Source organism: Zootoca vivipara, chromosome 13 (assembly GCF_965207765.1).
Source record: "Zootoca vivipara chromosome 13, rZooViv2.hap1.1, whole genome shotgun sequence".
Classification (NCBI taxonomy): Eukaryota; Metazoa; Chordata; class Lepidosauria; order Squamata; family Lacertidae; genus Zootoca; species Zootoca vivipara.
In genome coordinates this window covers 45,305,968-45,321,114 of record NC_142596.1, presented here as the reverse complement: position 1 = coordinate 45,321,114, position 15,147 = coordinate 45,305,968, and the positions used below count along the sequence as shown (strand labels likewise).

Genomic DNA, 15,147 nt, shown 5'->3' with positions numbered 1-15,147 from the left:
AACCCAGTTCAGCTACTGATTGAATGAATGTGTGACTGCAGTACATTGTTTATTGTTTTCATTTTATGGATCAATGGTCTCGTTAGATAGTAAAATTCATGTTAAATTGCTGTTTTAGGGGTTGTTTTCAAAAGTCTGGAACGGATGAATCCATTTTGCATTACTTTGTATGGGAAAGCGCGGCTTGGTTTTGGAACGCTTTGGTTTTGGAAGGGATTTCCGGAAGGGACTTCCGGAAGGAATTAAGTTTGAGAACCAAGGTACCACTGTAAAGAGTTAACTCCAACTTGCACGGTGTGGTTTACTGTTGGCTTGCTCCTGACAATGTGGCCTTCGGGAAGAATAAAAGATTTCCCACCCCAGGTTTAACCACAGACACCAGTGGTCTATCTTGGGACTTTCTAGGTACAAAGGAGATGCTCCGCTACCCCTGTGCTATTGCAGGAGTGTGAATCACACTCCTGGGGGCTCATTTTGGCTTTCCCCAGGAGGGCAACAGAAGCATGCAGTGGTTTCCGCAGATAGGATAGTGTGTCCCACCAGCAACACTGCCAACCCTTTAGCAAATCCTTTGTCATGCAACCACAGTCCGAAATTACCAGCCATCAGCTGGGGTGCCTCAGGGACTTGTCCCCACCTGGCCAGGGCTGCCTGGAGCTCCTCTTCCTTTTTGGCCAGCTGCAACTTCAGCTCTGCAATCTGGGCTTGGAGGTCGGCAATCTGCTCGTGGAGGTCGCTCGAGTCGCCCTCCAGCTTCCTTTTCATCTTCTCCAGTTCTTGCCGGCACTTCTCTTCTTTCTTCAGGCGGACTTCCAGTTCCGAGATCATGGACTCGTGCTTGTTCTTCAGCTTGGTCAGGTTCTTGGCTTTCTCCTCCTCTTCTGCAAGGTTGGTGGTCAAGTCGCTTATCCTCTCCTCGAGAAGTTTCCTTTCCTATGGAGAAGAAGAGAGGGAGGCACACAAAAAAACCAACAATCTGGAATTGCATTTAGTTTGCATGAACTTACTAAGGAAAAAAAAAACTGGCTTTGCTAAATGTGCCGCATATAATACTCGTTCTGCATTTGTGAGACACTGTGGAACTCGTTGCCTATTAACATCAGGTAGCCACTTCTGCTGTATTCTTTCAGCACCTGCTTGAAACCATTTTGTTTAGGCAAGTCTATCCAGACATGGATGCCTCTATCCAGCCATTAGTCCTTTATTTAAGATATTGCCTTCATCGCAAGATCCCAGGGTGGGTTGCAGCCAGAGATATCGCACAATATTAAAAACCCCATTTCAGTCAAACTAAATAACATTGTGTCAGACAGCAGGGGTGCGCTCACAGAAACGACACGCAAATCTTAATCGTCAAAGGCCAAAGAGGAGCTTCTTCAGCAAAGGGAGGGAACTATGGGCGGTATTCAACGAATCTGTACTTCTGGCTGTGCGACAGAACATCACCGCCTTCTCCTCCCCTAAATCTTCTCTCAAAGGTTGTGGGGGGGGGAACCGTCTACAAATTTAGGAGGTGCACAGTGAGGGGAAGTACTGCTGGGGGCAGCCCAGAGTGCTTGCACTTCTTTGTATTGAAGGTGTCTGGCGAGCCTCTGCGGGGAGGGAGTTCCACATTTTGGGAGCTGCCACAGAGAATGCCCTCTCCCAGTCTGCCAGCCCCCATGTTTCTGTGCCTGGCAGAACCACCAAGAGGGCACCCTCGGGTGCTGAGAGGGGTTGCTTAGGATTTCCCTGACTGCTACCTTTGCACTGGCTCTGAAGAACAGGGCATGGTTTGCTCAGCAGCACGGACCTTTGTGAGTTTGTTGTTCTGATCGTCCATCACCAAGATGTCGTCTTCCATCTTTTTGATCTTGGCCTCCGCAGTTACTTTCTCCAGCTGCAGCTTCTGTCTGGCGGCTTCCTCTTCTTCCAGCTGATCCTCTAGTTCCTTTTGGGGGGTTCATGGGAGGTGGAAGGTTAAAAAAAAGGGGGGATGTGAAGTTTATTTATTCATTTGCTTCTTCAGATATTTTAAGCACCATCTGTTATGCAAGCATTTGAACTGTATAGCAATTGGGGCTGGATTAAGACCTTTGCATTGAAAATAGTATGGTGCCCCCCTCAATGTGTAATCCTCTCTCTCTCTCTCTCTCTCTCTCTCTCTATATATATATATGGTGAGTCTTTTAAAAGAGGCCCCGTGGAACATGTGTACTCTGTATCCACAGGGCCTCTTTTAAAGGACTCACCGTGTGTGTGTGTGTGTTCAAAATGACACAAAACCTACGTGTAGGCTGAAATTAAAAGTAGCTTCTTTCTAGATTCCCTAGATGACTACAGTGGTGCCTTGCAAGACGAATTTAATTCGTTCTGTGAGTCAATTCGTTTTGCGAAAAATTTGTCTTGCGAATCCCATAGGAATGCATTGAATTTTTTTTTTTAAAAATGGCCCATAGGAACGCATTAATTGAATTTCAATGCATTTCTATGGGAAACCGCAATTCGCTAGACAAATTTTTCACAAAATGAATTCGTCTTGCGAGGCAACCTCCGATTGCAAAACCCATTTGTCTAGCGAAAAATTCGTCTAGCAGGGCATTTGTCTAGCGAGGTACCACTGTACTTTGATGGGTTGGGTTTTTATTTGAAATATCAAAGTCTTTTTATAATATTTTTTTTTCGTTTGTCCCTGCTTTACTAGAGCTTAGTCTGCCTGTTGGGTCATCCAGTGCTGAAAGTACTATCATAAACTCCAACACACACACACAATATATATACAAACAGAATTAGAATCCAGCCCAGTTAGTAGTTGTCCAATCAAGGACTTGGCACAGCGTTGAGGGGAAAGCAAGCTTCTAGCCCTCATTGGTGTGAAAATAAATTTGTAAGTGTACCTTCACTGTATGCAGAAGGGACTCTCTCAGAGCCACCCTCCCACTCAGTGGGTAGAGAGCATGAGACTCTTAATCTCAAGGTTGTGGCTTTCAGCCCCACTTTGGGCAAAAAGACTCCTGCGTCAGAGGGGGTTGGACTAGGTGACCCTCGTGTTCCCTTCCAATGCTACAATTCATCCATTCTGAGTTTCTACATCTCTCCCTTCCTTGCCTCTCAGCAGCCCACTCTTCCTCTCCATTCTCCAGCCAAGCCCATTTCTTTGGAGCAATGCTTTTAAGTCTCCCTCTGATCTCCCAGCATAAGAACCCAGTGGCGGTGTAATGGTTAAGAGTGCCAGACTAGGATCTGGGAGAGACCAGGGTTCAAATCCCTGCTCAATCCGGTCACTACAAACTCACCCCTCCCCACATGTCTCCCAGAACCAGAAGAGGCGTGAAAAGGGCAGAGGTTGGCAATGAGCAGGCCCAGTCTCCAATTGCATGGGGGGGGGAACGTGGAGAGGAGGGGACTTAGGTAGCTGTGGAGAGGCTGCCTCTCAACCTAACCTTCCTCACAGGGTTGTTGTGGGGGATTAAATAAGAAGAGGAGGTCCATGTATACCAACTCTTGAGCTCCTTGGAAAGGGGAAAAGGTGTGATATAAATAAATATATAAATGATGATGATAATAAATTTAAAGCTCGGGTACCAGCATTTGCTGCTGCATCTTCTTCTTCTCGGCCTGCAGCTGCTGCCCGCGTTCTTCCTCCTCCTCGATCCTGGCCTCCATCTCATGGAGAATCTCCTCCAGCTCCTGCTTCTTGGCAGCCAGCCGGATACGCATCTCCTCTGCTTCTGCGTAGAGCTCCGTCTCGGCTTGGAGCTGCTCCTGAAGTTGGTTCTTTTCTTCAGACAGCTGGCAAAGGACAACAGCAAATGTTAAAATTCGGGGAAAGTGGTTTTACTTACCCGAGGGCAAACTCGTTTGATCCCAAACTGGCAGTCATGCACCCAGCGCTGCTCAGGAATTCGAAGGGGAAGAAAAATTATGGGGAGTTTTGAAATAAGTGGTTAAAATCAGAGCAGTTTTTAAAGCCTCAGGCCACTATCGTGCTTCAAAATGGCTATCCAGGAATAGCCAAAAATGGTTCCTTGATCTCAGAAACCATCACAAACAATTGGGCTGAAATCAGGGCAGGTGTGAAAGGTTCAATTCATCGTCTTGATTAGAACATCTGCTTGAATTTGCCTGTCCTGGAGTAGCACTAGTTCTGGGCACCACAATTTAAGAAGGATATTGATAAGCTGGAATGGGTGCAGAGGAGGGAGGCCAAGAAAATCAAAGATCTGCAAACCAAGCTTTATGATGGACAGCCTAGGAAGTCGGGTTTGTTTAGCGTGGATAAGAGGAGACAGAGCAGGTATGTCAGCCATCTTCAAATATCTAAAGGGCTGTCACAAGGAAGATGGAGCAAGCTTGTTTTCTCCTGCTCTGGAGGGTAGGATCAGAACCAGCGACTTCCAGTTACAAGAAAGGAGATTCTGACTAAATATCTGGAACAGGCATCCCCAAACTTCGGCCCTCCAGATGTTTTGGACTACAATTCCCACTTTCCCGACCACTGGTCCTGTTAGCTCAGGATCATGGAAGTTGTAGGCCAAAACATCTGGAGGGCCTCAGTTTGGGGATGCCTGATCTGGAAGAACTTTATGATGGTAGGGGCTGTTTGACAGTGGCATTGTCTCCCTCGGGAGGTGGTGGGCTCTCCTTCCCTGGAGGCTTTTAATTTTTTTTTTTTAAATACATTTTATTCCAATTTTCCAAATTCAACAAATTAACAAAACCAATCTTTTATACAAAATCTTATATTCACAACTTTTACCTTGCTCCGCCGAGCTATGACTTCCCCCCCTCCCTTCATGCGGGTTTCTTATTAATTCCTTTTTTTTGCAGTTCCTTTTTTAACATATTGGTCAATTCGTAAAGTTTATTTTAATCCTGCGAGAGTTTTTAATGATCTACAGTTTTTCTCCATATAGTCCACATATTTACTCCAGTCCTTTTGAAACCTTGTCTCCCCCTGGTCACGAATCTTGCATGTCAATCTAGCAAGTTCAGCATAGTCCATCATTTTTATCTGCCACTCCACAATTGTAGGTAATTCCTGTAATTTCCATTTTTGGGCTAACAAAGTCCTAGCCGCGGTTGTTGCATACATAAACAGTGTTTGATCTTCTTTTCTAATCTCTCCTCCTATTATTCCTAACAAAAATGCTTCTGGTTTTTTTGGAAAGGTATATCTAAACATCTTTTTCAATTCATTATATAAACTTTCCCAAAATCTTTTAACTTTTTCGCATGTCCACCACATATGATAAAATTCACCATCTTTCTCTTTACATTTCCAGCAACTTTTATCACTCATTCTATACATTTTAGCTAACTTAACTGGATGTTAGGTTAGAGCCGATAACTAATGAGGCTCAGCTGTCGGACTTGGCTGATAGCCCGGAACTGGAAGGGAGGCTTGCTTTGATAAAGGAACTGGCTGGGAGGGGTGAGCAAATGGCAGGAATAACTCAAACCTCAGAAGAGAGTTTGTCCGAGTCTGGTCCTAGTTCTTTAAAGTTACAGGAACGTAGGAGGGGAGGGTTACAGGATAAGAGGAAATGGCAATTACAGAGAGAGAGGCAGAGGGCGTTGTTCGAGCGTAGGAATAAAAGGAGGTGGACTCACGCTAGAGAGCTAGATGAGTCATCATCTGATTAACTAGTGGTCTTGAGCAGGAAGTTGCAGTCTTTCTTGTGGTTACTTGCCTTTGTTTTGTCTATTTGGAATAAAACTCACTATTTACACACAGACTGTGTGCTAGCCATTGCTGTTGCTTACAGCATGACTCATCTAACTTGCTGCTGAAGGGGAAGCATGTGGATTTAAGCAAGAATGGAAGAAAAGGGGAAGCAGCAACCGGCTGGGGATTTATCAGTCGGCGCAACAGCAATGGAGATGAAGTTAGAAGATAATACTGAAGCTCTCTGGGCAGAGAACCAAGAGTTGAAGGCAAGATTAGCACGGCTGGAAGGAGTGACCTCAGAACAAGCAAGACAACTCTCTGACTTATCTGGCAGGCAAGTGGCAAAGAATTTTGTTCCCCTTCCCCCACGTTTTAGTGGGAGCGGTGCAGAGTATGATTCATTTCGGGCTTCCTGCTTGTATTATTTAAGGCTTAAGGGAGAAGAATACAGAGATGATGATGCCAGAGTGGCCCTGGTGGTGGGGCTTTTGGAAGGGAAGGCGCGGCAGTGTATTGCCCCTTACCTAATGTCTAATGACCGAGTGCTCACTAACTTATCAGCCTTCTTGAAGCTTCTGGATAGCATGTTCAGGAATCCTGCACAAGAAGCAGAGTGGGAACAGGAGTTCTTGAGCCTTAAGCAAGGAAAGGGAACTGTAGCACAGTTCTGGTCCTCTTTTGTGAGACTTGCTAGACAACTAGGCTGGGAAGGAAAGGCCTTGGTTGGATTGTTTAAGGCGGGACTCAGTGAAGAGATTCGGGTGGAGTTGGCAAAAAATCCTGGGTTGAAGACCTTGGAAGAGGTGGCACAAGTCGCCTTGCAACTAGACCTGAGGTTCCAATCGCTGGACAGGTTGCGTAGGGGCCAAGGAAGGTCAGAGAGCCGCAGGACATTTGTGCCCTTAGAGCTGCCGGATTCACGAAGGGTGGAGGAAGAAGCACCCATGCAACGTAGTTCTATCAGAAGGGGTACAACACCTAGTATTACACACGCTGAGAGAGAGAGAAGGTGGAGAGATCGGTTGTGCCTTATCTGCGGCTCCCCCAATCACATGGCTCGTCAGTGTACTGTAGGAAGAAACCGAGGTGCGCTGTCTGGCACAAATGTAACAACACCTGGAGAGGGCATAGTGGAGCAGTCGGGAAACGAGATGACCCAGCCCGTTCTGGAGGCCTCGGGTTGGGGGAAAAGAGACCCAAAGGGCTTCCACCTGGACCGATCTTACCAGTAATTACAGCATTCGCAATGCTACGACTCCCAGATGGAAGGGGCGAGCGTGTGGAAGTTCTTATTGATTCTGGAGCCTCGACTGATTTTATAGACATGGACTTGGTGAGCAGGTTGGGAATAGAGACACAGTCATTGGAAGAACCTTTAGAAGTTAGAACAATTGATGGTAGAGTGTTGCTGTCTGGCTGTGTGTCAGAGGCCACAATGCCAATTGGTCTAGAACTGCCGGGACACCGAGAGGTCATTGCATTCCATATCACCAGGTTGAACTCCTACCCCGTGGTTTTGGGGATGAGTTGGCTATCCCGTCATGATCCGATGATCTCCTGGGGCCAGAGATCGATGACCTTTTCGTCAGTGTATTGCCGACTACATTGTTTGGGAATCAGGGCGGAGAAGAATGGTGAGGCCAATGGTACGCCAGACTGTGGTCCGCTCACTGGGGAAGAGAGACAAATACCCCCACAGTATAAGTCTTTTAGAGACGTATTCTGCGAGAAGGAGGCAGATCGGTTACCACCGCATCGCCAGTACGATTGCAAAATAGATCTGGTGCCAGGGGCTGAGATACCCGCCAGCCGTATCTACGCTATGTCAGAAGTGGAGTTGGCAGAACTGAGGGAGTTCCTGCGAAAAAATTTGGAACGGGGTTTCATACGGCCTACCAAGACTCCGGGAGGAGCTCCAATTTTCTTTGTGGATAAGAAGAACACTTCTGAGAAAAGACTTGTAGTTGATTACAGGAAGATCAACCAGCGCATGATTCCCAGTCGTTACCCGTTGCCACGAATTGGGGATTTGCTGGAAAGATTACGGTCGGCTAAAATTTTTACAAAACTGGACTTGAGGGGGGCATATAATTTGATACGAGTAAGAGAGGGAGATGAATGGAAGACGGCCTTTAACACCAGGTACGGCACATTTGAATATCTTGTCATGCCGTTTGGACTACAGTCGGGCACGGCCACCTTTCAGGCATTTATTAATTACGTGTTGTCCGACTTGTTGGATCGTTCGGTCCTTGCTTATTTAGATGACCTATTAATCTACTCGGAGAGTCTGGAAGAACACGTACAACATGTGAAGGAAGTGTTAGAGCGTCTAAGAGAACATCGATTGTACGCTAAGTTGGAGAAATGCCACTTTCACGTAACAGAAGTGGAGTTCTTAGGCTATAGAATCACCCCAGAGGGGGTGCACATGGATCCAGCAAAGGTTCAAGCAGTAGTGTCATGGCAAAGACCCAAGACTCGAAAAGATGTACAAAGATTCTTGGGGTTTGCCAATTACTATCGGAAGTTTATACCAAGGTACTCAGGCCTTACAGCACCGATAACAGATTGTTTGAAAGGCAAAAAGGCGTTTAAATGGACTGAGGAAGCCCAAAGGGCGTTTGAGAGACTTAAGAACTTGTTTGTAGAGGAAAGATACTTGGCTCATCCAGACCCGTACAAGCCGATGGTCGTGGAAACCGATGCTTCGGACAAAGCCATTGGGGCGGTGCTTCTCCAGGAAGATGACAAAGGGGAACTGAGACCATGTGCCTTTCACTCAAGGAAATTAAACTCGTCAGAACAAAATTATACTATATGGGAGAGAGAGTTGTTGGCAATAAAGGATGCTCTACAAACTTGGCGACATTTCTTGGAAGGGGCGCAGCATCAGGTGGAGGTACGCACTGATCATAAAAACCTAGAGTACTGGCAGACGGCTCGTCAATTGAACCAACGACAGATTAGGTGGGCGCAATTCTTTGCCAGGTTCAATTTCCGGATTAAGTATGTGTCTAGTGCTCAGAATCAGCGGGCGGACGCATTGTCCCGAAAACCGGAGTATTCCGAAATAGAGACCGGGTTAGAACGGAGATTGATCCTGAGCCCCGAACAACTGCAGCTAGCAACAACGACGGCATTAGAACGGTCAGACTTTCTCCAACAAACGCAGAAGGATGGGTTCGCTCAAGAGAAGAGGAAGGCAATACGTAAGGGGGAAGTCCAAGGGAAGGAGTTTACTGAGAGAGGAGGGCTGCTGTACAAGGGGGAAGCTCTCTATGTGCCAGAGGGAGAGCTTCGTGCGAGGGTGCTGAGACAATGCCATGACAGTCCAACAGCAGGACATTTTGGGCAGTGGAAGACGGAACGTCTGGTATCAAGGGATTTTTGGTGGCCACGGATGCAGGAGGAGGTCAAGGAGTATGTCCGGGCATGTGAAGTGTGCCAACGGTCCAAAAGACCTCGCGAAACACCAGCCGGGCTACTTCAACCACTGCCCACACCACAAGCACCGTGGGAAGGCATTGCTATGGACTTTATCACTGATTTGCCCGAGTCGCAGAAACAGACAGTGGTTTGGGTGGTAGTAGATCTGTTCTCCAAGATGGCACACTTTGTTCCTTGCAAGAAATTACCGTCGGCACAGGAGACCGCGCAACTCTTCATAGAACATGTGTTCAAATTGCATGGATTGCCGCAGAAGATTGTGTCTGATAGGGGAACGCAGTTTACCTCCCAGTTTTGGAGGAGACTGATGCAATTGCTGAAGGTGGAGGTGTGCCTCTCATCGGCTCGGCATCCTCAGACAAACGGAGAGGCCGAACGGACGAACGCGACGTTGCAACAGTACCTACGTTGTTACGTGAATTATCAACAGGATGACTGGGTTGGGAAACTAGCGTTGGCTGAGTTTGCTTATAATAATGCTGTGCATGCTTCTACACAGCAGACGCCATTTTTTGCCTGCCATGGGCGACATCCACGGGTGTTTCCAGGTCAGGGAGATGGACTGGCAGTGCCTGCAGCTGAACAGTTCGCAGAAGAAATGGAAGCGTTGCACAGTATTCTGCGAGAACAGCTAGAAAAAGCGAAGGCTCTGTATAAGGCAGAAGCTGATAAACACCGGCAAGTGGGCAAGGAGATAAGGGTAGGGGACCAAGTTTGGCTATCCACTAAAGATTGGCCGAGCAAGGGACGTTGTAAGAAGTTACTGCCGCAACGGGTAGGGCCATTCGAAGTGTTGGAACAAATAAATCCTGTTTCATATAAGTTACGTTTACCGACTTCAATGAAGATGTATCCGGTGTTCCATCGGTCACTCTTATCGCCAGTAACGCCAAGACACCGGTATCAGAAGAGGAAGGAGCCACCACCTTTGCCCATCTGGGTGGAGGGTGAACCGGAATATGAAGTGGTTCAGCTATTGGACTCTCGTAGAAGGGGCAGGGGGGTACAGTATTTGGTGGCTTGGAAAGGGTACGGACCAGAGGAGAACTCATGGGTGAATGCGAGTGATATACATGCATCTAGGCTGCAGAGAGAGTTTCACCATAGGTACCCTAATAAACCCAAACCCCGGGGTTGGGTAGAGGAGCAGGCAGAACAGGCAGACTGGGAAGCTGAAGTGAATGGTGGGTTTGAAGAGGAGGAAGAAGTAGAAGAGTCGCAACCGGGTTGCAGTTATTGGGGAAGTGAAGAGGGAGAATGGTGGGAGGTATCTCATAACGCCCCAAGTAAGGAAGTGCGGAGGCGGGAGGAAGGAGAGGAGGCCCCTAGAGGGGGGGATGATGTTAGGTTAGAGCCGATAACTAATGAGGCTCAGCTGTCGGACTTGGCTGATAGCCCGGAACTGGAAGGGAGGCTTGCTTTGATAAAGGAACTGGCTGGGAGGGGTGAGCAAATGGCAGGAATAACTCAAACCTCAGAAGAGAGTTTGTCCGAGTCTGGTCCTAGTTCTTTAAAGTTACAGGAACGTAGGAGGGGAGGGTTACAGGATAAGAGGAAATGGCAATTACAGAGAGAGAGGCAGAGGGCGTTGTTCGAGCGTAGGAATAAAAGGAGGTGGACTCACGCTAGAGAGCTAGATGAGTCATCATCTGATTAACTAGTGGTCTTGAGCAGGAAGTTGCAGTCTTTCTTGTGGTTACTTGCCTTTGTTTTGTCTATTTGGAATAAAACTCACTATTTACACACAGACTGTGTGCTAGCCATTGCTGTTGCTTACACTGGAGTTAAATACCATCTGTACATCATCTTATATACATTTTCTTTCAAGGCAGTACATGCTGTAAATCTTAAAGTTTGATTCCATAGTTTCAACCACGCATCATATTCAATATTATGCCCCAAATCTTTTGCCCATTTAATCATCACTTCTTTTGTCAACTCATCTTTTGTATACCACTCCAACAACAGATCATACATCTTTGCCAAAAGCTTTGTTTTGCCTTCTAGCACTTCTATTTGAAATTTGGATCTTTTATCCTCAAAACCTATTTTTCTATCTTCTTTAAGCACATCATTTATTTGATGGTATTCTATCCATCCTGTTAACACTCCTTTAATGTCCTCAAAAGGTTTTAAACTCCATCCTTTTTCAGTTTTCGTCAAGATTTCCTCATACGTGGCCCGCCTCTTTTCCATATTTACTTTCTTAACTGTTAATATCTCTGCTGGTGAGACCCACCAGGGTGTTTTAGTCTCTAACAGCCTTTTATTTCTTTCCCACACCTCGTACAGAGATCTTCTTATCACATGATTCGTAAACCCGGTATGTGATTTCTTTTTATCATAACATAAATATGCATGCCATCCAAATCTATTGTTAAAACCTTCCAAATCTAACAAGTCCGTATTCTCTAGAGTTATCCATTCTTTTATCCAACAGATACAGGACGCTTCATAATAAAGCCTCAAGTCTGGCAGGGCGAATCCACCTCTTTCTTTCTTATCTACCAAAATCTTATGTTTTATTCTAGGTTTTCTCCCCTGCCAGACAAATCTTGATAAAATCTTTTGCCACTCTTGGAATTGCCTCGTACCTTTAACCACAGGTATAGTTTGAAATAGGAATAACATCTTAGGTAATACATTCATCTTTATTGTTGCAATTCTTCCTAAGAATGACATTTTCATATTAGTCCATCTTTCCAGGTCTTTCTTTATTTCCTTCCATACTTGTTCGTAATTATCACTGTAAAGATTAATATTCTTTGCTGTCATCCATATTCCCAAATATTTTACCTTTTTAGCCACGTCGAGTCCATGTTTTAACTGTAATTCCTGTTTTTCTTCTTTCGTCATATTCATTGCCATAACCTTGGTTTTTTGTCTATTTAATTTGAATCCTGCCAATTGACCAAATTTCTCCATTACTTCTATAGCTTCTGCAACACTTTCCTTTGGATTTTCCAATGTTAAAACTAAATCATCTGCGAAGGCTTTCACTTTAAATTGCTTTGCACCTACCTTAATACCTCTAATTGTAGATAGGTCTCTTAATCTGATCAATAATATTTCCAGGACCATGATGAACAATAACGGTGATAAAGGGCAACCCTGTCTAGTTCTCCCTGGAGGCTTTTAAGCAGAGGTTGGATGGATGCTTTGGCTGAGATTCCTGCATTGTAGGGGGTTGGACTAGATGACACTCGGGGTCCCTGCCAACACTATTATTATGCGAGCACCTTGTTGGTATGTTAGCCATCTTCCAATATATATGCACACTAATCTTCTAGCTTAACACAGCAAGAAGAGTGAGACATCGTAGTTCTAATCTACTATTTATTTACACACTATGTACAGACAAAAGCATAATGGCATCCGTTCTCCCCAGCTCCAAGAGAACAAACAGAACAAGTGAAAGTGAAAGTACATTAGGTAAAGGTAAAGGTACCCCTGACCATTAGGTCCAGTCGCAGACGACTCTGGGGTTGCGGCGCTCATCTCGTTCTATAGGCCGAGGGAGCCGGCGTTTGTCCGCAGACAGCTTCCGGGTCATGTGGCCAACATGACTAAGCCCTTTTTGGCAAACCAGAGCAGCGCACGGAAATGCTGTTTACCTTCCTGCCGGAGCAGTACCTGTTTATCTACTTGCACTTTGACGTTCAAGGCACCCTGCAAACTCACCTGGCTGTGCTTTTGTTCCAGTTCTTTCAATTCACTCTCGGCCTTGATCTGCCTTTCCTTCACCGACTTGAGCTCTTCATCTTTCGCCTGCATCTCTTCCTCTTGGCGGGTGACCTGTAGCAGCGGCTTCACCTGAAAGCCGAGAATTTCTATGGTTACTTCAGGAAACACCCTGCCTGACCCCTCCACACACACACCCAAAAAGGAACATAGCCTGCCTTTCCTAGCCTCCCCCACAGGGAACCTTTCAAGGAGAGCAGGCTGGGAGCTATAGTTCCCCAGAGAGCAGCCTTTTGGAGGAAGGCTGTTCTAGGGCACCTGGCCAGGGCAGCCCCAGGAAGGGGCAGCTGAGGAAGGCACCTACTTTGGTGAAGAGTCTCCACCACTGCCAGTTTCTCAGCTTCAGGTAGGCAGCGCAATTCCTTTGGATGACCTTCATAGCGGTTAACTGCTGCTGCCTCTTGGCAAAGGCCCTGATCAGAAAGAGAAATATACAGTCAAACCTCAGTTTTCGAACTCATCCATTGACATACATAGTCTGCCCTGGAGCAGCAGCTGAAGTGGGAGGAGCCTGGTAGTTTTGCAGACTCTCCCTTCTGACAATGCTGTGCTCCATGCAGACTGGCTTGCTTGCATAATAAGAATAATAATAATTTATTATTTATACCCTAGCCACTCTGGATGGCTTCCAACAGAAGAAGAAAAACAGCATGAGCTGTTCAAAAGCTCTCTGTCCTTTTGGCAGGCCCATTACACAGGGGATCTGGTCCAGCAAAATCACACCACTTGTAGGAGTGACCATGCTTGATGCTTCTGATTCCGCACCTCCCACCCATCTTAAGCTCCCCCCCTTTTTGGGGGGTGCTCATTGGGAAACAACCGTACTTTCTTGCCAGGTAGCCTCGGGATTGAGCCTGGAAAGTAATGATGACGTCTGTGATCTTCAGGTCCCTCTCCTCCTCCAAATGAGCCAAGACGCCCGTTCTGAAGAAGATCTTGCTCTGCCCGATCCTGTACAGGTTGGGGTCAAGTTCCAAGGCTTTGATCTATAGGGGTGGGAGGAGACACCAACTTGTAGTGTTCGATAAAAACCAGATACAGTATACGCTAACCCTCCGTGTAAGCTTTGTGCAAGCGAATTGGGACAAATGCTCAATAAACGGATCATCTGGTGGAGCCTGCAGTGTGTGTGTGTTTTAAATGGCATGTATTTATTTCTACAGCATTAGAGCAAAACTGTATAAATGAATTCTGGAATACGGGGTGTATTTAAAAGATACATCCCAAAACACAGAGTTGGTCTGGAGTAATTTCGTTGTTCCCGCAAGGGGACAATGACAATAAAGATATCTTATGAGTGGAGAAAATAAAACATCTTAAGGGAAACCCTGGAAAGCAGAGAAAAAGAAGGAAGAAAACTAAGGAGAAGAGGTGAAAAGAAGTCTGGTCATGTTGGAATGTGGAAGAGGAAAGTAACAGAAAACAAGAGTCAGGCAAACAGTGCAAAGAGGGACATATAGCAAAGGGTGAAAAGGCTTTGCTCACCATAAGTATACATGCTTGCTTTCCATCCATAAATCCTTTCGGAATGGCATTTGCAGCAAGAATTTCATAGCTATGGGCAAAGCATATTGAAAATAGCATTGAATTCTGCAACATCTGAATATAGGCGTGATCCAAATCATATCAATCCTTGGGTAAGTAACACGTGCCATCGAATAAAATGTATAGTCTCTCTCACTTCTGAGTTACAATTTATCCATGAATCTATTAATGTCCATATTTTGATATTTATTTATTTATTTATCTATTGGCACATTTTTTGGGAAGAATACCTACTAATTGACTTCTTCCATCAGTTTGTGATTTATCAAAGTTGGGTTTTGCAACTCCATTCATATATCCAGCCAATATAAGAGGAATACAGATTAAGTAAAAAGTTAATCAAAGTATATTAGACAAAAATGGGTAAATTGGGGGGAAAGCATACTAAAATGCTGATGAAAAATCTAATAAAATAAAAAAAGTAAAAACGTGGAGAACTGAAGACTGGGAAAAGGAGAAATTGAGGGAAACAAAAACTGATGGATTTGCCTGTTACTATTTAAACCCTTCGATAACAATCCTGAGCTCCGATCCACGGAGCAAACTGATAGCAACAGTGCTCTTGCACAATTCCCATTCCTTTCAAAAGAGATGATCTTGGTGAATTGGAGCCAGTTTCATTTCGAGACTGTTCATACTCCTGTAGCTTTGCAATGCTACAGGAAGCCTAGCTATTTGCTCCTGCTCAGGACCATTTAATTGCTCATCTTCTAACATTGTGTATGCCATCAAATGCCAACAGTGCCCTTCAGCTCTCTATA

At 45.6% G+C, this 15,147-nt stretch overlaps 1 protein-coding gene across 4 annotated transcripts in view; it reads right to left on the bottom strand.

Annotated features, from left to right (window-relative positions):
* The window catches only part of MYH11 (myosin heavy chain 11), an 88,216-nt gene that overhangs the window by 21,379 nt on the left and 51,690 nt on the right, over window positions 1-15,147 (bottom strand). For all 4 annotated transcript variants that reach the window (XM_035132126.3, XM_035132124.3, XM_088656940.1 and 1 more), the window contains 7 exons: window positions 14,327-14,396; window positions 13,667-13,827; window positions 13,146-13,254; window positions 12,782-12,913; window positions 3,565-3,771; window positions 1,793-1,930; window positions 638-933 (listed from right to left, as the gene is read on the bottom strand). In XM_035132126.3, coding sequence (XP_034988017.1) covers window positions 638-933; window positions 1,793-1,930; window positions 3,565-3,771; window positions 12,782-12,913; window positions 13,146-13,254; window positions 13,667-13,827; window positions 14,327-14,396 — 1,113 coding nt within the window. The remainder of the gene's footprint in view (window positions 1-637; window positions 934-1,792; window positions 1,931-3,564; window positions 3,772-12,781; window positions 12,914-13,145; window positions 13,255-13,666; window positions 13,828-14,326; window positions 14,397-15,147) is intronic.